Source organism: Clupea harengus, chromosome 26, assembly GCF_900700415.2.
Source record: "Clupea harengus chromosome 26, Ch_v2.0.2, whole genome shotgun sequence".
Taxonomy (NCBI): domain Eukaryota; kingdom Metazoa; phylum Chordata; class Actinopteri; order Clupeiformes; family Clupeidae; genus Clupea; species Clupea harengus.
Window position 1 is genome coordinate 9,083,255 of NC_045177.1, and position 25,126 is coordinate 9,108,380.

At 41.5% G+C, this 25,126-nt stretch overlaps 1 protein-coding gene across 2 annotated transcripts; it reads right to left on the reverse strand.

Annotated features, from left to right (window-relative positions):
* Positions 1-12,741: 12,741 nt before the first annotated feature.
* LOC122128905 (NFX1-type zinc finger-containing protein 1-like) lies at positions 12,742-14,984 on the reverse strand. Of its 2 annotated transcripts, XM_042703957.1 has the most exons (3): positions 14,327-14,984; positions 13,981-14,055; positions 12,742-13,179 (listed from the first exon to the last, which is right to left on the reverse strand). In XM_042703957.1, coding segments are annotated over exons 1-3 (429 nt in total). In that variant the 5' UTR covers positions 14,328-14,984; the 3' UTR covers positions 12,742-12,826. The 2 variants fall into 2 exon arrangements, with proteins under 2 accessions (XP_042559891.1, XP_042559892.1); XM_042703958.1 differs by having other exon boundaries at positions 13,981-14,984.
* Positions 14,985-25,126: the final 10,142 nt, after the last annotated feature.

The window sequence follows — 25,126 nt, forward strand, 5'->3', positions numbered from 1 at the left end:
CTGTTTTTTCTGTTGGATCTCCTGCCTCTGTTTTTTGAAAGACATTCATACTGCTGAAAGGTTTATTAAAATACTCCTTTTGAAGATACTTTGTTGCCTTTGTCTGCCTTTGGTTCCAAACCTGTTTTACTCGGCCTTAGCTGTCGTGACAAGCGTGGCATTTTCTTGGCAGCAAGCAACAACCATGCAGTGTGTCCATTGCACAAGTGGAGCAACTTGCTGGACGCGAGCTACGAGGCCACGCTCGCGCCCTGTCATCGACCGTGCTCCATCTGTGTAGAGGCCAATACACTTTCCCCAGCCCAAACCACTGTCTTGGATAAACGAGTCAAGGACATTAACTATTGCTTCCCCGGTTGTACGGGTCTGAAGAGGCCGGCAAAACAGGATGTCCTCCTCAATTTCCTTTTCCCGCAAATACCTGACGTAAGTGAGAAGCTGGGCCTGTCCAGCAATGTCAGTGGATTCGTCCAGCTGCAGTGCATAGTAAGGACTGATTGAATGTAGTCAATTAGCTGCTCTTTGATATCACTGGACATTTCTGATATTCGGCGTGATACAGTGTCATTTGACATAGGTATTGCGCTGAGTTTAGCAGCCGCACTGTCACCTATCATTATTGTACACATGTCTTGCGCGGCCGGCAAAATCAGTGTTTCGGCAATTGGATGGGGTTTGCCAAGCTTAGCAATCCTATGAGCAACTACATACGATGCCTCCAGACAGGGCCGGCGATTGCTATAGGCGAACTAGGCGACTGCCTAGGGCGACAAATGGGTTGGGGGCTCCCTCTAGTGTCGCCCTTGGACCTACTTCCCATTAATCATAGTTCGAATAACAAGCAAATAAAAACATGTTTATTAATCATGATCATCCGAGGGCGCCCCTTCAGCCATACGTTTACTTCAACCTGATTTTTAGATTGAATTGATGGTTATTGTCGATAGGGGGGAGGGGGGCGGTTGCGTTAAGTTACGTTACGTTAGTTATGTGAGGGCTCCTGCACACTGCCAGGGTGGGGTGAGCCGTGAGCGTGTCAGCTACGTGACATTCGCAAAAATGAAGCGGTCAATACCATCTGGAGCACAGGGACGAAAACGAAGAAAGGAAGAAGAGGAAAAGAAAGCCAAGTATAGAGGTAAGTCTTCTCATCTCAGCCATTAAGGTGTCAAACGAAATACATGTAGTATTGTGCATCACCTAATATTGGACGTTTCATTGCTGTCACTTAGGCTAGCTATAGCTAGCTAGCGACTGTTACTTTGCTAATTTGCTACGTAGGCTATTACTAGCAAACGTAACTTCACTGATAACCTACATGGATGTAAATGTCAAAGACCAGTATCTGGATAACGTATGCTAGTTATGAAAAGTACAGTTGCTGTCTACATTAATTATAAATGGCATAAGTTCCGTTTAGTAAATTTACAACTAGCAGGTGCACACACAGTAACCATTTTGGGGATAGTGGTGGTGTTCACCCTTCTGTACAGTTCCTCCCCAGGAATATACTACATTTTTTGTTTATTTTTGTTTTAAATTGGCCAGATGCACTCAGGCAATTTTTGCGGAGGCAGCTGTAGAAAGGACGCCTGATTCGCCTCCCTCTGAACTTTGTAAGTAGCCTACACAACTAGTACTACTGTTGCTGTTTTTGTTATTGTTATTATTATTAGCAATTATTACTTTCATAATCACATCACATTAATACTACTAATTGTAATCAGTAGCCTAGTATTATTTAGCCTTGTGGCAGTAATTGTAATATATCTACTACAAGTTACATGGTCAGATAAAATGTATTTGTACAATGCAACTATGTGGTAGGATGATAGAAATGACCAAATGCAACTGTGTAACGAACAGCATGGATGAACTCTGTGTTTAAATACAGCTGCAGGAGAAGGGACATCCAGTAGTACTCAAGGGGCCAGTAACACACAGGCCAGGAACACACAGCCTGCATCAGGTGAGTCTATTTAATAGTATTTATTCAAGCCACATCCATACTTTAAAGTACAATAGAAACATGTTAGCATGTATTAAATACAATAGCTTGTTTTCTTAAAGAAGTTCAACCACATTCATGATCATTTCACTTATATTAAACACCCCTAGTCTGGCTATACAATATGCTTGAATACAGGTGAAGGTGAAGGGACATCCAGGACCACATCAAGCACTCTGGACACCAGTGAAACTACACTGCCGCTTGCAGACACCTCACCCTCCACAATTCCTGCTATCCAGGGAGAACCTATAGATCCTGCTGACTGGCCAGCCCTCTGTGATCCGGTAAGGCGCAAAACTCAATCTCGCCTAGGGCAACCAAAGGGCTAGAGCCGGCCCTGCCTCCAGACACTGCTTGGAGACAGTGCTATGCTTTGATATGGTGGTTTTTAGTTGCTGGAGGCCATCACGTTTAAAGAAGTCCACAGGCTTCTCTTTCAACTCAGGGTGTTTGGTGTCGAGGTGCCTTTTTAATTTGCATGGCTTCATGCTGTCATTTGCTAGCACCTCGGCACACAAAACACACTGAGAACGTTGCTCAGTCGTGCCAGTGGCGGTAAAACCAAACTGCAAATAGCTCTCATCATATTTGCAAAGCTTTGGCTTCTTCGCATCTGGTGCATCGGTTGCCTGACTTTTACGAATCAGAAACTTGGCCATAGCTGTTTGCTGATACAGTGTCTGTGAAGTTAATAAAGTTCTGATTTCAACGTCGTGGTCTTGTGAGTGTGTATGTATGTGTGGCTGTGCTAGCTAGGCAATGGTTCCTAATAAAACGAACTGTACACAATATAGACAGGGACAGCACAGAATAATATTCAAGTGCTGTTGTTTTATTTGTTGCAACGCGGTGTATGATCAAAAAATGTAAAGGTAGGTGTTAAGGAGAAAAGGGCTAGCTGCAGTTGTAAGAAGTTAGCTAGCTAGATTGCTAGCTCTCGGGGCTACAAGCTTTTTAAAAAGACTGGAGCAAATTACTCCTTAGAATAGGCTACGAATAAACCTACGGCACATGTGCAGTAAGGTATAACTAAGGAAGGAGTGAGTCTTTAAAAAGACTGTTTATAAAGCAATGAATCTGAATTATTAAGCAAACAAGAGAAATCGCACAAAGTCTGGAGAGTGTAGTCTCAGCGAGGGTGAACGCTTACCATGCCTATGGTTACTTTTATACTCGGAAGCATAGTTGCAACTCGCGTTCAAATGATAAGACTCCGTTTTGATTGGTGGATCAGGAACGAAACAGTATTTGATTTGTTTGTGTCAGTCCAGCCCCTTGCATTTCGCCACTGAGGGAGCTTTCACTAACCAGTGACAGGTCGGCGCTCGTTTTTTTTTTTTTCTCCGTCTGTGACATCACGCCCCCCCGGAGAGTCTTCATCGCGCCCCCCTCTTTGAGAACCACTGGTCTAATCAGTTGCTGTAGGATGGCTACTACAGGCACGGAAGAGAACACTTCCTTCAATGCTACACTTGCACTATCCATCCTCTTCAAGCATTCCTTATTTTGCAGTGCTCGTTCTGGGAACGGTCTATTTTCTGGTTGGAAAAATAAATTCTATCTTGACAGTGCAAGCATTTATTCGACATGTGTTTTAAATGAAACGCGCTGGTGTCTTGATTGCAACAAGCACCAGTTTTTTTCCACAACTTCCTCTGGCTTTACCTCATTAAATGTAAGTTTTAATGTCTGCACTATGTGACATTAAGGAACTTGAAATAATTAAACAATAATTATTGTTTTAAGCAAAGTCAAGCAGGATAACCCAAATCCTATCACTTGACAGGATTTTTGATGGATGTGAAAGAATCATGGAAACAGTACACAGACATGACAAAAGATCAGAACTCAGATGTACTGTTCTGAAGAAGGGGTAGACACTTACAGGTCCTCCTGTCTGAACAGATGTCAAAGAGTTCAGTGCTCCAGGAGCCGGTGCTTTTGGTGGTGGTCGCTGTGGTTACCTGCTGTTGCACTGCCATGGTTCTAAGACAGCAAGAGAGGAAGGTTTCAAAAAATTTTTTTTTTTAGAGTTGACATCCACTAGAAAATGTTTCTTACCTCCCATTAATGATTAATGCATACGAGGTCAGACAGGCAACCTAGGCTACGCGTATTTCAAATTAAATGGGACATAAAATAAATGTATTGACAAAATTGTAAATGGGAAGTTAAGAAATTAGAAGAACGTGTGAAATGGAATAACGGATGAAAAAGATATAAACAGTTACACACATAAACTGAGTTTGTTTGAATTCAGGGACATTTGCAAAGTTTTTTAATTCCGAGGTCCATATAACCTTGTGTGAACAAAGAAAACCTTGGCCTAAATACATAAGTAATAGAATAGAAATGTGGAGAAGTTAAACCATAAGAAAGGTTTAATGTGGTCTTACCAGTTTTATCCTCGAGTAGCCTCCTCTTGGAAGAACTAATAATAATAATAATAATAATAACAGTGCAGGGTGTCAGCAGCAGTCCTTAATGTCAGAGCAGATTTTTCTTTTTAAGTGTGTGTAGGCGCAATGAAGAATGTTGTAATCCAGAGTAACCACAGGCTGACTTTCGGTAAAAAAAATTCATTGACCTCCTGCCAGCATGCGCAAAAATGTTTGTTGGCTCCGACCTGACTGTGGGCGGTGCGATCCATGGGTTACATTAAGCATGCATTAAGCAATCCATCGATCATTCTAACATCTCCTTCCTCTTTTCACTCATTCCCTCTCTCTGTAGAACCTCCATCCACTTGTTTTTTTCTATCCCTTTCCAACTCCTCTTTCTCACACTCCATCTCTCTACTTCAGTCGATTTTCTCTTTTTCTTTCAAACTTTTCCCTCCTCACTCTCTTTACTGTCTTTATCCATAGCCACTCTTGTTCACTGTTCTTTCCTTTCTTCTTTCACTTTTGTTCACTCTTCTTTCCTTTCTTCTTCCTTTCTTAACTTTTGCATTTCATGGACTGGTATTTCCTTCAGGAAATGCATATTCTTGTTCTTATTATTACAGTTCATGAAATGCCCTGTATTGTTATTCCTACGTTTCTTATACTTCTTCTTCTAGGTCTTGTAAAGGACACCTGTGCTATGTATTTTTCATTGACTTACATTGGGCTATTTTGACATCATAATAGGGTAATTAAACTGGCTTGCACCTGTGCTTCACTGACACCTGCGCCAAGGTTCCAAGGCTCCTCTTCTCTCTGTCCCTCTCCATTTAACTGTATAACTAGGAATATTAAGATAAACCTTCCATACTCTACTTTTTTTTCTCTCCATCGGTCCATCTTTCTCTCTATCCCTCTCAGTCTACTGTTTACCACACTCTATCTCTCTGCTTCACTCAATTTTTCTCTCCTTCTTTCAATATTTTCCCTTTTCACTCTCTCTTTATCTCATTATTATTGAGTTGTTAGCAGCCTACTTTTGTTTTGTCTTTGTTAATTACAGTGCATGAAATGCCCTGTATTGTTATTCCTAGGATTCTTATTACAGTGCATGAAATGCCCTATATTGTTATTCCTACGTTTCTTCTTCTTCTTCTTCTTCTTCTTCTTCTTCTTTGTACCAAACTTCTGGGCTTAATTCAGCTCGAACCGCTGAACGTAGAAACTTCGTTTCGAACTTTGTCGAATAGATTTACGTAAAAACGTATTAGTTACATTACATAAATAGACATATGAGGTACATGAATGCAATGAGTGATTCATGTCAAAGATGAATCAAGTAAGGATGAGCCACAGTGAAAGTGACACAAATAGCCTGAAAGGTAGAGGGGAGAGAGTATCTGTGCATACACACACAGACACACACAACGCTGTTGAATCATCAACAAACCAACCAACCAACATGCCCGACTGTGGAACCAGGTCCCATGGAAAAAGCCATTGGCAAAACCTTTTAGTCGGACTGTTCAGACAAGTTCCAACGTTCCAAAAACCATGCTGGCTTCCAGCGAATGTCCCATCCATATAATTAGTTCTGTGGAAAGCCATGTTCCTGGCTCCAGTTCAAAAAAATAGTTTGTCTCACATGTTTTGATGTCTCAATGATTGAGCATGGCCAGTTCTGTAGAAAACAATGTTCCTGGCTCCAATTCAAAATGTGTTTTGATGTTTCCATAGTAATGTTAGCTAAATTACATATTAGCATAGGTTTGAATATGCATCAGAGAAAGCTAGATTACAAAAAGATTTTCTGCAGAAAGATCAGTCTCACACAGTGCAGGCAGTCTGTGAGTGATTAATTCTCTCATAGGCAGATTCATTCTCTCACTCCCGTTCACTTTTCTTTCATGTATTCTTTCAATGACTCTGTCCATCAATTCCTACTCCTTTTTCTACTTTTTTGTCAGCCTTCTTTGACTTTACAGTACTCCATCCTCCCACACTCCATCTCTCTGCTTCACTCCATTTCCTCTTCTTTCAATATTTTCCCTCTTCACTCTCTCTTTATCTCATTGTCCATAGCCACTCCTGTTTACTCTTCTTTCCTTTCTTCTTTCAATTACTCTGTCCATCAATTCCTACTCTTTTTTTCAACTTTTTTGTCACTTCTTTGACTTTACAGTCCTCTATCCTCCCTTACATTTCCTTTACTTCCTCCATGCCATGTCTATATATATTCCACTTTATTCATCGGTCATTCTAACATCTTCCTCCAGTCCATTCTCTTTCCTATTTTCACTCACTGTCCGTTGTTTTGGATAAAAGCTCCTGCGAATTATATTTACCGCCGTCTGTATGCTATTGGAAGAGAGGGTAGTTGAAGTGCTTTTTGAAAACTGGTCAGTCCTTTTTTTAAACAAAGGGTAGGAGAGTGCTTTCGGACAACTGGTCAGTGAAAGTGAAGGGCAGTTAAAAGGGGGTAAAAGTGCTTTGTGTAACTGTGTGACTCTATAAGGTGTTATTACTGTAACTAAGTAGCTTGTCACAGATCATACATTTCACCTACGAATAAAAAAATTACTCATTAAACTAAAGGACCGTGACAACATGAAAATAACAAAATAAAAGGCTAATGGCAGGGAAGTCATACAAGCTACAAACAGACCTTATTAGGAGAAATCAAATCAAAGAATTCCCACACGGGTGACGACTTTCTCTTCCTAACTGGCTCCATAACTCAATCTAAAATACTCTATACTACTAATAACAGCAAACAATCTAAATCTCCAACTACTGCTAAATCTCTAACCACTGACAGCAAACCCATGAGTACGAGATGGGAATTGGGACATCTTATAGTCGAAGCATTCCGCCAAAAGTGAATGAACGACGACTTTGCGAAGCAGTTGACTCAAATGAGGCTTCAGACGTCACTACTGACGTCATTTCAGCAAAACGATACAAGCGTCGATACAAGCTTCGTCTGGAAGTGCTTCACTATTTTTTCTTTACTACCATAAAAATAGTCTCAATCGTTTGTGCTACGTTTGTGCTGTACGGGGGACTGAGTGACGTCACAGGCCAGAAAATGTAATTTTGAATTACTCAAAAAACATTAATAGCATTACATTTACATTTAGCATTTACATTTAACATTTACCAGAGCTGCCAACTCACAGGGTTTCGCCGTGTGACACACGCTTTTGCATGTTTTCACACGCACTCACGCCACACATCCAATTTCTCAGGCCAAAAAAAAATCTGATTTTGGGCCGAGACGCGTTTGTTCCTTTTCAAACTCCCCGAGGGTAGCTGGCGCTAAGGAGCAATTGGATGTGTGGCGTGAGTGTGTGTGAAAACATGCAAAAGCGTGTGACACAGCGAAACCGTGTGAGTTGGCAGCTCTGATGTACGAAGACATTAGACCAGTGTTTCTCAAACTTTTTCAGACCAAGGACCACTTAGCCAATAAAAAAAAACTCGCGGACCACCTAACTAAATACTAGTATATCCCCGGAACAACAGGCCTCCTACCCAGACCTGGCGCCATACAATTGTTAGCGGCACATGATTTTCACGGGCGGGCACTCCTTTTTTACGTACCGGTAGGCTAGTTATAGATATGACGAGTTTCTAGTTGGCCACAACTGCGCGGAGCTCAAGATTTATACAGTATATATAGAAAAATATATATGTAGGGCACAGAGGGAAGTCAACACACAGGTTGCAGTTTGGGATCCACCCTTTTATTACAGTGTATTTAATAATAAAATAAATGTAAGTTACTAGAAATAAATTAAATCCAACCTCCGCACACCCCTATGAGTCGTGCCGGTATTCCCAAGTCCCAAATAATAATAATGATAATAATAATAATAATAATAAAGTCCAGATTGCCGCAGAGCGTCTCCGACTCTCAACCCTTTCGGCTGCTTGGTCTGTCGCTGCTCGCTGCGTGTGGGTCTCCCTTGTCCGCAACACCCACTGTTACCGCGTTCCACCGTCATTCACTGCACCCGAGGAAACAAACACACACAGGTCATAAGCCATTTAGAACATCACCACTCCATGTCCCCCACAATCATAAAAATTGCAGCAAGTTTTATATAGCACATATTACTCACCCATCATCCTCTGACTTAGTGGGAAGAATGGCACTGCTTCTGCTGAGACATGAGCCGAGTGATGTCTGGCTCCAGACTGGAGAGTTTCAGTCTCATATTTGGCTCCACGTTGATCCGGTTGCGTTGCTTTGTTTTCAGACCAACAAGTGTGGAAAATCCAGCTTCACAGTTGTAGGTGGTTGGAAACGGCATCAACACTTTAAGAGCCGAGCCAGCCAGCTCAGGATGCTCAGGTTGGACATGGACCCAAAAGTCTGTCAAACATTTATCTCTGAAAGTCGTCTTCAGAGTCCCATCTGATGTGATTTCCACAAGGCTGTCAGCCTCTCTGGGAGGACGCATGGAGCAGACATGTTTGATGTGTTCTTTGTCTCCGAATGGACTTCTGATCCACTCATGGCCTGCATCTAACTCTGGGAAATATCTTCCCAACTGCGAGTGAAGGCCTTGCAGATGTTCCTTGAAGGCTGCAACAGTGTCGCCATCCAGCTTCTCTTCGGTGGTGAGAAGAAAATCTGCGAGTGTCGGAAAACTGTGATGGAAATTGATATTACCATTCATTTATATACTTACCATCGCATTGCAAGTATGTTCTCGTGTGTGTGTGTGTGTGTGTGTGTGTGTGTGTGTGTGTGCCATGTGTATTGACAGTCTGGGCACACCCCTGGGAAGCCACAACCATGGCCTATGCTAAGTAGGCCTCATGAATGTATGCTCTTGACACCCCAGCAGACATCCTGCCTGCCTGCCCCAGGTGGAGGGACACACATCATCTGTCCACCATCTTGCCTTTGTGTGCGTGTTCCGGAACTTTCCGTAAGAAGGTCACCTCCCCTTCCCAACCTTGACCTGTAGAACATTCCCAATGTTGATCTATCACCCCCAATGTAACCTCCCATGATTGACTGGTATTTAACCTGTAACACTGTGGTGCCTCTTCAGTCTTTGCCTGCCTCTACTTGATGTTGGAATTGACTCCCTGCAGGAGCGCCTTGAAATACACCTCCAGAAACCTTTGATTCGCCTCGTGGTCTTTTGTCTAATAGAATGTTGGCCTGAGATTTCCTATCACATGGTCCTTCGCGCCGGAGTAGACATTACATCTATCCGAATACAGCAAGGGGATCCAAGCCGACGCTCAAGCATTGTGAACGGGACAGGTAAGCGATTTACGCTAATTCTATGTGCAGAAAATTAGTTTGAGAGTGAGAGACAGACTCGAGGGAGACCGAGTCATCGTGCCGGTACATCAGAGTTTCTCTGACCAGCCATCGTGCCGGTCCAGGCATTAGCCTACCAGAGTTGAAATCCGGCGCTACGGTCGGCGGCGTAAAGGTATCGTTGCCAAGCTTAGTCCCAAAATTCATTACGCGCAGCATCGACTGACGCCCTATTTGTAAGGTGCAAGTGTCTAGACAGCATTGTGCCTGAGTCACGGTGGCCTCTGTTTATAACGCTGTATAAACTGAGACAAGTCTGCCATCGGAATCTCTCAAAAAGGGATAGCTAACTTGGTCCTGTACGGATGAAATAGAGCTCTCACATCAAACAAAGACTCTGCACATAGAAAAGGTCCCGTTCGCTACCATTGACCTATATTGTTATTACTACGACCACAGCGAATCAATCTTTTGGCGGTCTGTTTCAAGCGTGCTGTGTTGTGTTTAACTTTGTTGTCTGGTCAAAGCAAAATCTTGGTCTGATTTAATATGGCTGCTTTAAAAACTGCCCCTGCCAAGAGGGTTTGGGAAAAGGCTTCTATATCAGCTTGCACCGTTAGTGGTGAAGTCCCATAGTGGTCAGTGCTCCCCCTGAGTGCCCCCTCAAGTTGTTAAATGTAGTTCACTTTTACACCACGGTCGTAAATACATCGCACTTTGAGACCGGACAGTGGTACACTAGCATTTGTTGACAAGCTGAATGATATGGAACTGGCAAAGACAACGTCAAAAGCCAAAAGACAGTGTCATTTTTACAAGCCAGCTACATTTTCAAGGTTGCAAACTTCCAAGCCTTATTTGGCGTGGTGACCAGACGTCCGGATTTAGGCCGGATTTTCAATGCCCTGTCCGGCGTCCGGCGCAGCATCAAGCCTGATGTGTATTTGTCCTCCTTTTTGGAGTTGCACTGGGCCTAAAGAGCCGCGCTCTAGAATATTTTACTGGAACGCAGTCTAACAAATTATTGGCTAAAAGCGGTGTCAAATACCTATCTGATAGGCTTAGGTCAGGTTCTAACCCTATATCATTGACATAAGCAGTCAGGGTAAAGCTGCCATTGAAACACATGCGGGAACAGAGAAGCATAAAAGCAACAGACACAGACATGCGGCACGCAGGTATCTCTTCACTCAAAACATTTTTTCCGAGAAGGTACGTCGCCGTTGGATAACAAAATATCCGCTGCTGCCTTCATATTTAAAGTCCGCGCACTCAAAGTCACATGTTCCCCGTAACTCAGGTTCATCCACGTCAGCTGATTCCAAATGTACATACATGACACACCAAAACCAAAAGCATACACATCATTCTCATTTTAAATAGCCATGTACAAAAGGTGATTTTTGGCAACCTTTACAAGCTTTCATAGCAAAGTGGCAACGCTTGGCCTCACAACTGCTGTGCCATATGAAGAATACAGTGATGTTATCCAGGCCTGCAATCTGAAAGACATCGATATGGATGGACTGTATAAGGAAAATGCCATGACAATGTTGTATCAGTGGCATCCACTTGATATAGATAAATACAGTAGATAGATAGATAAACACTTTATTAATCCCATGGGGAAATTCTGGTGTCTTGCAGCTCTCTCATATTTACAATAATTACAAACAATATATACAGACAATACAATACAAACAAACAATACAATACAGATATGTACAGTGTAGGATGTAGAATGTATAGTGCAAAACAGTGTAATCATATAGTTATAGTTTTATGGCACCATGGACAAAGTATATTTTGATACCTCTTGTAAATATATACGTTTACATGTTGAGCATCTGATGAAGTACCTTTACCTTGTTCTGACGCTGCAAATATGGCAAACTTCAAACTTAATGACCTGTGAATTTGTAAAATATGATTGTGTGGGTTGGTGAATGAGAGAATCGAGTGCTGGTCTCTATTCTCCCATTCACCAACCCACACAATTTGAAGTTTGCCATATTTGCAGTGTCAGACCAAGGTAAAGGTACTTCATCAGATGCTCAACATGTAAATCCAGACAACTATGAAATATTTACAAGAGGTATCAAAATATTTGTAAAGGCACAAATTACTGAAGAATCCGTTCAACATTAGTTTGCAGGTCTGTTTTCTTTTGAAAAAAAGAAAAGAAAAGAAAATTACAAAATTACACAGATACCTTTTAAAAAAGACAAACATTGTACCCCCTCAATACTTCACAAGGAATTGCATTTACCGTAAATCCTCAAATAAAGACCGGGATTCAATTAGAGGCCGGGCTTCAGATAGTAGCCGGGGGCGTGGTTGATATGGACAGATAAAGACCGGGCCCCGAATACAAGCCGGGGGTAAAAAAAAGGTACCGGTAGCCTATTTGACTGTAGCCTACCAGCACCAGTCCATCAGCACAAAGCAGACATCACAATTTAATTGAATGCATTTCATAAATACATGTTCTCCTCATGTTTAATGTTGTTGGCTTATTTCATGGCTGTTTGCAATAAATGTTTCAGCCTACAAGGCGAATTTGTTATTATACAGTTACTTGCCTAAACGATAGAAGACATTCCTCCAAAATACCTCTTTTTACTGATTTTTTTTTTGCCGTTTCGTGATTTCCACTAAGATTTTTTTTTTCTTTAGGCTAATAGAACTTTAACGTTCCAGGTGTTACGTTGTCCATTACTTGCTGACTTCAAGTTACAATGACTTTCCGCTACGTTAAATGACCGGACTTCTTGCAGAATGATATGAAAGATGAGAATTAGAAGCACAAAACCCGTTGCCAATGACAGCGTTCATTAACTTTTCGCAGTGGTAAGAAATTACAGACCTGCTAACGTTGGGGTGCCCCATTCAAATCAACGGAACTTTTTTGAATATTCTGAAGAGCTGTATAATAAGTAAGAAATAAAGGCCTGCCCCAAATACAGGCCGGTGCGCTGTGCAGCCTAAGTAAATAAAAGCCCCGGCCACAATTTGAGGATTTACGGGTATATGATTTGTAAGGTTTGTTTTCTTTTGAAAAAAAGAAAAGAAAATTACAAAATTACACAGATACCTTTTAAAAAAGACAAACATTGTACCCCCTAAATACTTCACAAGGAATTGCATTTATATGATTTGTAGCATACTCATACGGATCTCAGACAGTCGATCAGCCGCATCCTGGTACACCTGCTCGGACTGCATGGCCCGCGTGCGGAGTTCCGTCTGGCTCTGCCCTGGAGGCTGCTCCTCCTCTGACTGGGTCTTCCCCACGGCCATGGCGAGCATCAGCTCCGCCAGCACCTCCACATCCTCCTCGTCCTTCTTCTTCCTTTGGCTCTCCCGGTCGCGGTCCGTGTCCCGGTGGACGGCATCGTCCAGGAAACGCTCGGCCTGGATCAGGTCGGCTTCCTCTTCCACCTGGATCAGGTCCTCTTTCTTCTCTTGCCAACCCTCGTCCTCCTCGTCTGGAACTGATTCTGTGCAATAAAGGAAGCATTTTTAAGATTTTAGAAAATGTATCGACGGGCCGCACTGAGTGAGGTGGCGGGCCGCATGCTGGCCAACCCTTCTCTATATCCTGCCAATGCATTTTAAACACTGGTGTGGATTTGTATTTTGAATTGCCCTACAGTTTTTTCAGCCCTTTCATTTACTCCTCTATCTAAATCTATCAATCCCTACCTCAAATTCTGTTGCTGGTAATCTAATTCAGCTATGATTTGCAGAAGTTTAAAAATAAACAAAGATTTCATTGCATCACCGTGTCCCCATTAGTTGTATTGCCAGAGAGCTGTACTCTACTGTAGGTCGCTTAGGATAAAAGCATCTGATGAATTAATCAATAGTGTGAATGTTTTTTTGCTTTGTCTTGACCCTGAGCCAGTGTTTTAAACCTTACATACATATGCACTAAGGAGGCACACGCGTGGACCTGAACGTTACCTGGACGCAGATAGTATACCTTGACCTTTAGTCTCAGTGTTAAAATTCCCTAATGACCGGCTGATAGTGTAGGAGACCTAACTGTGGGGTAGCATGTGGAAATGGAACTGACTGAACTTAATGAACTCAAGTTTCTCCTGAACAACCATGGACATAAATGGAAAGCAAAGTTTAATTATTTGGCAAATACATTTCTTCCAGCATTTTATAGGCAACAGTTTATGCATAATTATCTGAAAAATTATTAGTCATTCAGTTTACCATCCAAAATTCCTAATTTCTAGATTGAAAGTTACATTGTAAAAATCTCACTCTTTTCACATGAATTGTCTCACCATCTGAAGGGCTGCCAGTGGGTTTCTCCATAGAGTCTGTGCTTTCCCCTTGTCTTGAGGGATTTATATCTGACACTGTAAGCAACAAGAAAGAAGTGTTTTAGGAAAATAAATCTTCAAGGAATTTCAGTTCTTGCACTCTGAGGGTCTTTTGGGAGTGCACAGACCACCACCAAGTTAAAAGGCATTGCAAATAAAAGGAATTCACCAAAGGTCCTCCTGTCCTAAGAAAATACTTACCTATCCCTATTTCCAGGCACCGTACTGATGGCAATGTAATAATAATGCTCTTTATTTGCTACATCCAATGCCTGTATGTGTAGATTCTACAGTTTATCCTACTTACTATTTGGGCGGCCAATAGACAAAGACCTTGTCCTTCGTCTTGACTCTGTTTAAAAAAAAAACAGAAATGGGGATATTTAAGCCAATTTTGATGTACATTTTGGTCAACTCCCGATTGTTAGATTTAGGCATTTTCATAACTTCACATAATCTAATTACAGCTCACAAACTAATGCAAATTAGTTTGCATAGCACCAGACTAGTGCCATTGAGGTGGCCCCTGGCCTTTTGTCTATGTTGATGAGCTATCAGACATGGTTCCTGGCTTTTGTGTGTCTTGGAGCTAGAAACATTAGTTGGCTTTTGTCTACAGCCACGACAGGATGGTTGAGGCCACAAGGCATTAGCATCGATATGGCCATACCTGACTATGGCCCTTGGTCAAACTAGACTTACCCCTGACCTCCAGATCCACCCATTCATTCCCCTTCACACATATGTTAATTCTACAATATAAATGGCCTGTACTTTCTGTAATGTTTGAGGAGAAGATGAAGCAAGAAGACCAAGCCGTGAGCAGCAGACGTGCCTAGCGCATGCTCGTGCTGCGCCGAGCTGACCGTGGCTAGCGGCTGAATAAAACACATTCTTTCGCTAAGCTGTCTTCTACAAGTCTGTTATTCCTGAACAAGCTAACTTGAACCAAAGTGTGGGCATCCGACGAAGGACACGAGATCTTTCACTACTATGTCCAGATACTGTACATACCCTAAAAGAAAATGAAGAAAGCTTTATTGTCCAGCCAGGCAATATTTGTGTCTTCAAGAACCAAACTTTTAAATTTTTCTTCTCTGTGGAAAACTATAAGTAATTTGAGTAAAGTGAACCGCTCCAATGCAGTTGAATGACTAATCATTTGGTGTTGCCTTTTCACTCAGTTTGTTGAAAAGTCAAATCATCTGAAAATCATAGCAAATTATTGTAGAGAAGGTATTCACAAAAGTCACAAAATTACCATTTCACGTTTTGAATGTTGTGGAAGTTTGGTGTACTTATATTTTTAGCAAAATTTTACTTTAAGTTAGGGACACACTCCACCTGGTAGCAATGGCTACTACAAACTTAAATTACAATCATTTAATTTTTTATGGTGAAAAATGTCACACTTGTTTCAATGTAGCCTAATTTGCTTTTTCAGCAAACTCTCAGAGTAATTAATAGACTGCTGTCCTCTTTGACAATACCGATATGGGTTTTTCAATGGCCGATACCGATATTTAGAGAACAGGGCGGCCGATGGCCGATATATAAAGCCGATATCATGTTGGTTGCAGGAGTGGCGTAACCATGACAACCACGGACGTGCAGTCAGGGGAGGCAGAGCCTCACCTGTCATCATGAAAAGTAAAAAACAAATAATGATGAAATAAATATTAATATTTCTCTACTGATCTGTGCTATAAATGTAATTTCTGCATGATTCCAATCATTTTGAGCTTTTTTATAGAGAGACTTAATCTTAGCAAGGTTTAAATGGAAGAGTTCAATTTGCATGAAATGATAGCTAGTTATCTAGATGATGTTATAGTCTCCTCGATTTAACTCTTAAAATTAAAAATAAAATTATAATGGGAAAAGGTAGAAACCCTCACAGTGCCTGTGCAACTTCGTATGAAAGAGTTCATATTCACGAGTTAATATTCATGAGTGAATATTCACACATATTAACATCACAAGCTAGCAGCTACCAACTGTATGTACCTTACCTATGTGTGTGTACAGAATGCTGACATGAAAAACAACTAGTAGTCAATGTGCAAGCTGCCAATTGAATGGTGATTTAAGTTACTCTATTGGGTTTATATATTTGTAAATCTGACTCTGAAAGAGTCAGTGCCTTACCAGCCACAAACCTCACCGCACATCACTGATGACAATAATTGTCATTTCATCGTGTTAATGTGGATCGCAAACATTCGGTAAACGATATGAAAATGGTAGTGTGGACGGATATCGTTTTTATTGCGAACATGGAAATTTGTACATATACCCGGGTTAGTGTGTACACTGTACAGGGCATGAAGCAATCGATCCTCAGATCATGGATCAAGGATGATCAAGGCAGAAAAGGTAGATAAATGATGACATTATCAGAAATAGAATATGAGCTGAATGAATTAAATCTCTAAGGCACGTTATGATCAACAGCAGCCGTCAAAGGCCGATGCCAATTAACTAAAAATGCCAGATATACGGCCTGATTAATCGGCCGACCGATTAATCGGTCTAACACTAGGGTTGCAAAATTCCAGGAATATTCAAAGTTGGAAACTTTCCATGGGAATTAAAGGGACTATACGGGAATGAACTGGACTATACGGGAATTAACGGGAAAAAATGGGAATTAACAGTACATTTTGGGGTTATTTATACTAACTGTATTTACCTTGTCATATGGCAGACAATGGGCCTCATTCTCGAACATTTTCTTAAGTGTCTTCTTAAATATCTTCTTATGAATTTCGAAAGACCGACCTAAAATTAGATCTCCGCCGGATTCATGAACGCCTGGAAATGTTTTCTTAAACCGCCAAAGTGTTCTTAGTTGTGCTGATTCTTAAATTGAACGCATGTTCTCGTACACCTGAATTTGCATATATAAACGCCCCACCAGCTTCTTATAAGGGCATGCAACTATAGCGACGTGTGCAGAATACACCGAATCCACAGGCAAGACGAAAGCAACTTGAGACTGATCAAAATCATCCGAGGAAGTCTGTGGAATTGATGTGAACGCAATCACCAACGATTTCTCACAAATTCAGCTCTATAGAACATGGGCACACTACAATCTGGCCGATTTACGACTGCTATTTAGCGTTATAGGCTAACTTTTTTTTTTTTTTGAATCCCAAAATTCCCGAGCTTAACTTCCCATGGAAGCCTATCTTACAATGAAAGATTGACTCTCCTGGTCCCTGTTGTGTCAAACTCCCTCAAAAGAGTTTCCCCATATCAATTTCAAAGTCTTTATGAATAATCATTAGATCCAATCCTGTTATTAGGCTACAACCAATAGCCTACTGTTCTAATCCTCAGGTAGGTCTTTAAATGTCTCAAGCAGCTGAATGCCCTTTCCACCAAAGCAGTTGAGACAGGCATTGTCAGTAAAAATGTAATAATATCGTGAATGTTTGAGTGCATGTCCACTATCTCTCTTAGGATGGTGGATTAATCAGAGTCAGTTTCCTGCAGCATCATTGTGTTGCACCAGCTCAAGTTTCACCTCCACATCTACCTAGACTGGGCATCACTATGCTAATTCAGTGAAAGCTAAGTTAGGCTCCACCACCTGCTTGTTCTTTTTTGTGTTTACTTTTAGCGTTAAAAAGTTAAATTAAACTAAAGTGTGCCTTTTGTGAAACTCGGACGCAGACTGAAACTCGGACGCAGACATGCAAAGAGTACTAGTATTTCTGCTGTTGTGGATGTAGACAGGAATCAGATAATATCTCTGGATGAGTCTATATCATGCCAATGTATAGCGTGTGTGGGGTCAGCCCTATGTTCCCACAGCCCTATGTTCCCACATTTTTAAGGATTTTTTTTCACTGACAATTTTGAAAATTAGTCCTGATGTTCCCACAGCCCTATGTTCCCACAATTGTAGATTTTTCTGAAAATGAAACCCTATGGTCCCACATTTCCTGTTAAGCCCCAGCCGTTTTCGGGACAAAAACGCCTACAAATACATGCCTAAAGTAAATGATCAATTCCTCCACAATTATACGGTAAATGTGCATGTTCTTGACATCTACGAACATCTACAAATATCAGAGAATGTATTCACATGGACAGAAATAGTCTGTCTGTTACTCTGCTTGAGTAAAACAAATTCGTCTAAAAAAAAAAAAAAAGGCCTGCGGGTCCGTGGGGTTAAATTGAGTGTCAGTGCAGTCTTGGAGCTAGATCAGGAGTACATGTCAGTGCTTGTTAAATGTATGCTGTGTCTCAATTGTACTAACTCATGGAGGTGAGCTTAAATTTGGTAAGAGGGTTTGTCACTCCACAGCAACCCCATGTTGGAGTAGCGGTGTTGAGCTCAAGAGAGTTTGGAAGCTAGCTAGCTCCTTCAAATCGCCAGCTACGGAATGGTGAACCCTTAACTACCAGGCAGGTGTAGAAATGTGGGAACTGTAGGAACATAGGGCCTAATTCTGTAATGAATATTAGAAATGTGGGAACATAGGGCTGTGGGAATATAGGCACGCTCCCGCGTGTGTATGTATAGCAAACACTGCTGTGCCCTACAGTTTTTTCAGCCCCTTCTCTACTCTCTATTTAAATCTATTGTGCAGATTCTGTGTACAGGACAGGTGAAGGCACCATTGCTCAATGTCACATGAATGTCCTAGATTGGTTAGATATATCACACTACTATACTCCGAGATCACTCTTTACTACGACATGGCACAGGCTAATGATTATCAGCCCTTGCATTCGCCAAGCATTCAGCTCCGGAGGATGTGAGAGCTCGTAACATGGCACAACGTTGCTAAAAAATATCACGGCATAGATTACATCGACTTCACACTTAAGCCTTTGCCTAAAAGGGGAAAATAACTTAAAAATACAACAATGCCCTAAGTAGCGCACATCACTTATTATTTAGGATTTTTTTTCGGAACGTAGGCTACTCACCCATTGGTAGTGGCGCATACAACAAATGCAAAAGTGAAACTGATTTGCAGCCTGTGAAAATATCACCTGGAATCATAGTGCGAACATTTTGATTGACGTCGGCGAATTAATTGTAGCAGTACAATGAAAAATAACTTTTACCGGAGCAGGAAAGTGGGTGAAAGGCCAACATGACGCTAAGTGGCGTAATTATAGGGAGTGCAACTGCACTAGAGCATGTGGTTAAAGGGGGCCCGTCCTCATTGTCATTGAAAAAATGTGTCAACCTTATTGGCCAATCCAGCTGCTCAAACTTTGAAGGTCTGACCGGGCACTCCGTCTCGCTTTTCGATTCCGAACGCAGACACAAGTGTAGATGATCCACTCCCATCAATTCGCAAACATTTCTCAATTATGGTGTTAGATATTCATAATTATGAGCTATCACCAGCCCAATAAACACTTTAACAATAGTAAGTCTTAACAACAGCAAATAATTCATTTTGCCTCATTTGCCTTTTGCTGAATGAAACGAATCTCGTTTTTATTAAGTAATATTGCCATCGAAAAATAGCAAGGATGTCTGGGTAATATTGTTGTCAAAGATTCTATAGCCCACCCACACATGTTGCGATTGTTTCCCATCCTGTTGTGTTGCATTGCGTTGCGTGTTGACAGCCAGCTTTCCCAAAGATTCAGTAGTATGCGAGCAACCTGTAATGTCTTTGATGCTTTACACCCCAGTACCCTTCAACTCGCAAGAGATGATGAGCTTTTTGGAAAGGCAAAAGTTTTGTCAGACCACTATGACAGGGACATTGCCCCCACGTTTCCAGCGCAACTTCAGGTCCTGCTTTAAAGCAGCGATCTCTCAGCAGTCATCAGTGCAACAGATAGCAAAAATGCTGATTGTTGATAACCACTCGGTTACATCAGCATTTGGCGAGGTGTGCACAGCTCTGCTATTGCGATCATTTTCTAAACTAAAGATGATTAAGGCCCACTTAAGGGGCAGCATGGGGCAGGAGAGACTGAGTGAATTAGCTACCCTGTCCATCGAAAGCATCCGAGCCAGGGAGTTGAACATTTCTGAAATTGTTGAGGATTTTGCTCAACGCAAGGCTCGTAGGATGCCATTCTAAACGTCATGCATGTTACGGTTTTTTTTTTCACACGCCTAATGCTACTTGAAATGTATTTTTTCGCTTCAATGTCGTAAACATTACAAAATTACATTACAAGTTACTTTGCGCTTAGGCCTAAGTGATATTGTTGGAGGAAGTTTTTTTTGTTATTGATTGCAGCAGACGAGGCGCTGACTGTGGATCCGCTGTCGAGTGGCTGTTCCCATAAATCCATGCAAATGTTCGTAATTCACAATAATGTTTGATTACCCCCTGAAGAAGGTGTATTAATGTTTTCCCATGTGTTGTCTATCTGCTCATTATACACTATTTCTCCAAAATCATTTTGATCGATGAAATACTGTGTTCATTGGTGTTTTTATTAAAACATATTGTAGCTACCCTTAATGTGTATTGTACATCATAAGTAGATATGCCTGCACCTCGCTCGACTCGACGTTTACACATTTCGCATAAAATTAAATTTGGTGGGGGGTTACAGATGAGATCTGTAGTGATGGGCAAATTAAGCTTCGGTGAAGCATTGAACCATTAGGCACATTGTTTCAAAAATCGGTTCATTACTTGAAGCTTCAGTAACAGGGACCTCTCCTGGTGATGCAACTGAACAAGTGAACAAGTGCCTGACAATGGCACGAATCTTTAAAACAATGACAATCTAGTGTGCACGCACCACACCCCCCCCCCGCCCCCACACTCATGCACCCGTATACAAAGATTGTGATATAATTTTTTTTTTACAAATAAAGATTAATTATTTTTTGTATATTGTGTTATTGAAGAGAGAATGCTTGGGGAAAGGATGTGCTGGACAAATATGGCACAAGTTGGGTGTGCTTGTGTAACCATGTTGGATAGGGAACAGTCAAAGATTTTGATTTAAAAACATTATTTGTTCTACACTTTTTGGACTGAGCCTGTTGATATAGTCTACTTTTCCTATAGCCTAAATATTTAACAGCCAGCGCACCTTATCATGAGCGATCAGAATAAAGTGTTCCCACATGTCAGAACGACCTCTCTTCCTAGATGCTTTCATAATGATGATAAATCAATACGAACGTAATGACTGTCACATAATGAGATAGGCTACTACGAACCAAACGCAATGTTGTGCGCGGAAGTTTTTATGCTTTGAAGGCGCTACAATTCAGACTCGAAACGAGGCAACTGACTGGTTTGTGTGTGGCGCTGTGAACCACTCAGCTGGTTCATTCGGAGAAAGAAGCAGTGGCTGTTTCGCACGTAATATGTGTTAAAACGCCTGCCTCCACCAGCTCTATCCAGTTGGGCACCCCACTGTGCCGGCCATTCACGGGACCTGGGGTCCATGAAAGGTCATCCTATCATTTGATCCCAGAGTTCCGTGGGGCTCGTGCACAGTGGAATTTCACTGACCATTTGGTCAAACCCAACGGTTTCAAGGCTCCCCCTCAGCTCCCCTATATAAGCCTGACCCACCGCTGGCCAGTGTGTGGGTCAATAGAAGCTGGAGAGGAGCATTTTCATCAAGGAGTAAACGGACAATCCATTATCAAGGACATTCACTTTCGTCTTGCCGTGCGTCTTTGTGAATGTGAGTGTTTGTATATAGTATATGTGTGGTTTAGCGATTTAGTCTATTAATATCAGTGTAGGTAATATCTGTTAGGCATTTAGCATATTAATCATTCACAGTCTTGTGTATTTCACTCCGTTACTGCTAATTCACGTGAATGTTAGTAACGGAGATAATGGAATGTTCACCGTTACGCGGCACGGTGTTAAAGTAACGTATCCATGTTCAGATCATTGCCGTTATATTCATCGTGTGGATAATATAGTTATGCTTGGTGTATATATCATTGTTAATATTGTATATTTGTTATTTATGTCATTCTGTAGAAACCACGGATTCATGTCTATCATTTCACGGTTCAAACACGGATCAAATCAGTCAGTTCACGGTCATTCACGGTTCAATCACAGTTCATCGTCATTCATGTCCATCCTGCCATTCAAGGCTTGAGTGTGTGCAATAAATACTCCATTACATCTGTCATCATTGGGACATTGACATAATTCTCGTTCTAACCGGACAGACCTGTGGCGATTGTCACCCTTTTCACAACTAGCAATACAGTCCTTTTTGGGGTTTATTCAATTCATCATCCCCCTATTTTATAATATGTCACGTGATTTTTCCGTACCAAAGCAACCTTCGAAGCAGTGGTTTTATGGTTGGTGTAGTTTAAGGTATGAAGCACGTTTCGGCGCTTCAGTGTCAGGCTGCCATCACTACAGTGACCTCTCCTGGTGAAGTGCCAAGGCTGCAACGTAATTGACAGTGGCACGAGGCTTCAAAACAATGACAATCTAGTGTGCACGCACCAAATCTCCCCCCCACACACGCACACACTCACCCACACACATGCACTCCTATACAAAGATTGTGATATAATTATTTTTTACAAATAAAGATTAATTATTTTTTGTATATTGTGTTATTGAGGAGAGAGTGCTTGGGGAAAGGATGTGCTGGAAAAATATGGCACAAGTTGGGTGTGCTTGTGTAACCATGTTGGATAGGGAACAGTAAAATATTTTGATTTATAAACATTATTTGTTCTACACTTTTTGGACTGAGCCTATTGATATAGTCTACTTTTCCTATAGCCTAAATATTTAACAGCCAGCGCACCTTATCATGAGCGATCAGAATAAAGTGTTCCCACATGTCAGAACGACCTCTCTTCCTAGATGCTTCCATAATGATGATAAATAAATACGAACGTAATGACTGTCACAGAATGAGATACTACTACGGCTACTACGAACCAAATGCAAGTTTGTATGCTTTGAAGGCGCTACAATTCAGACTCGAAACGAGGCAACTGACTGGTTCGTGTGTGGCGCTGTGAACCACTCAGCTGGTTCATTCGGAGAAAGAAGCAGTTGCTGTTTCGTGCGTAATATGTCACGTGATTTTTCCGTAGCAAAGCAACCTTCGAAGCAGTGGTTTTATGGTTGGTGTAGTTTAAGTTATGAAGCACGTTCCGGCGCTTCAGTGTCAGGCTCATAGACATATATGTATATATGTATATATATGTATATATGTCTATGGTCAGGCTGCCATCACTAGAGATCTGCACTCGGGCCCGCCAGGTCATTGTTACGCCGCTGACGTTAGGATACATTTGTGACACGAAATACAAAGGTTGACGATTCAGTAGGCTACAAGTGGCATATTTGAAATTTGACTACCTAGATGAAGTAACATGACAAATGAAAAGAAAGTAAAGAATGTTACTCTATCTCCTTTACCATGAAAGCCTAGCCCTAGTCTGAAAGCAGACAGCAGTGTCAAGCCAGGGGAACTGACCTGGTGATCATGTTGGTTTTCATTCATGGATTGGCTAGACAAGTTTGGATTGGACTAAGGAATCACAATGGAGTGTGAGAATGGGTGGATAACACATAATTATCCACAAAGTACTGGGGACTGTTAAAACCCAATAATGATCAGGAGGATTGAGTTCTCATTAAAGATGATGCAGATGACATAGTCTTGAGCTGGCACGATTACCTGTGTGGCAACAAATATGATTGTTTTTAAATTTGTCAGATTTGCGATGGCAGGAACTTGCTGATTCCGAGTGCCAGTCAAAACTGTGTTGGGTATTATGCTGTGTATTATGCTCACCTGCTTAATACACATATGTCAGACCTGGGATCAAACACAGATCATCGAGAGCATTAACAACATTACTGAAAGATATCCATATATTGATTTACGTGTACGTATGACAAGACCATGAAATATGCATGCATAAATGCGCTTGATCGTTATGGAAACTGTCATTACAAAATGAATGTTCTCCAGCCTCCGTGGGCCCTAATTTCATTAACGAGCAATGAGCAAAACTCCGCACGCACAAACTAAAGCTATCGTGTGGTGTGTGGGAGCATTGCACTGACCCGCCCATGTTTGTGCGTGGGATCTTGCTCGTGGTATTAAATTAGCTAAATGATTTTGCCAAGTTATTACATTTGCATTAGTTCATGTGCGCCAGAGTCTGCTCGTTGCCAATTACCCGTCAAAAAAATTAGGACCCCTTCCACAACATTTTGTGGGGAAAAACTGTTCTGGTTTAGAAGTCAGGAGTACAGGTTTAAAACATCTCGCTTCAGTTTTTTATTCACTCTTTTATATTTTATATACTCTTACATGGCTCTCCTGACCTTTCTGATTGAAGCGTTTGGTCTGTTTATATGACCTGGATAGGACTTATTTTCTGATTCTGATTTTCCTACTGCGTGTTTGGTGTCTGGGTTTCTCCAACACATGTTAAAGTCTTCCACTTAATGACTAACATGAGTAGCATAGAGGTGGTCCAAGTACTAGTTTTTTTTACCATCCAGCTCTACATGCCAAGATTTCACCAGCGCCTTGAGATGAGAGATGACTTTGCTCTCTTTATTCATAACTTTCACTTCCTGTAACCAGAAGATGTGGCTGAACTCCAGTGGCCGCTGGCAATCACAAGCAGTTTCAAAATGATGGGCTGAGGGCTGCCTCACTCTCTGCAATAATGGAACAGACCATTCTTGCAGCAGCAGGACTGAAATAATATGTCCATGTGGGTTTGTGCTTCCGGAACACTGGCAACTTCCTGGTCACAGCATGAGCATTCTGTATTCTAAAACAGAATAGAGGGGCCAGTGTAGGAGTCTGATAGTGTGGTAAGGGTAGAACAGGGCAGTCACGACAGTTTAATATGTGAAAAGGTGTGCATTGGAGATAGTAGGTGAAAGAGGTCTTGACAGTGTTGGTATGCCTGTTTGACAGCATTTACATTAGAGTGTGCAAAACTGTAACTGATTTACTGCGTTTGTGAGGCACTTTCTTGTATATATCTGGATGAGGGAAAAGGTACCCCATGATATGGACGTGTGATTTGTGCATCTTGACCTGAATTCTGATATTAGCAATGGTGACACATTATAATGCATTATGAAGTTTTTCATGCAGACATCACACCCCACAAACACTTGGC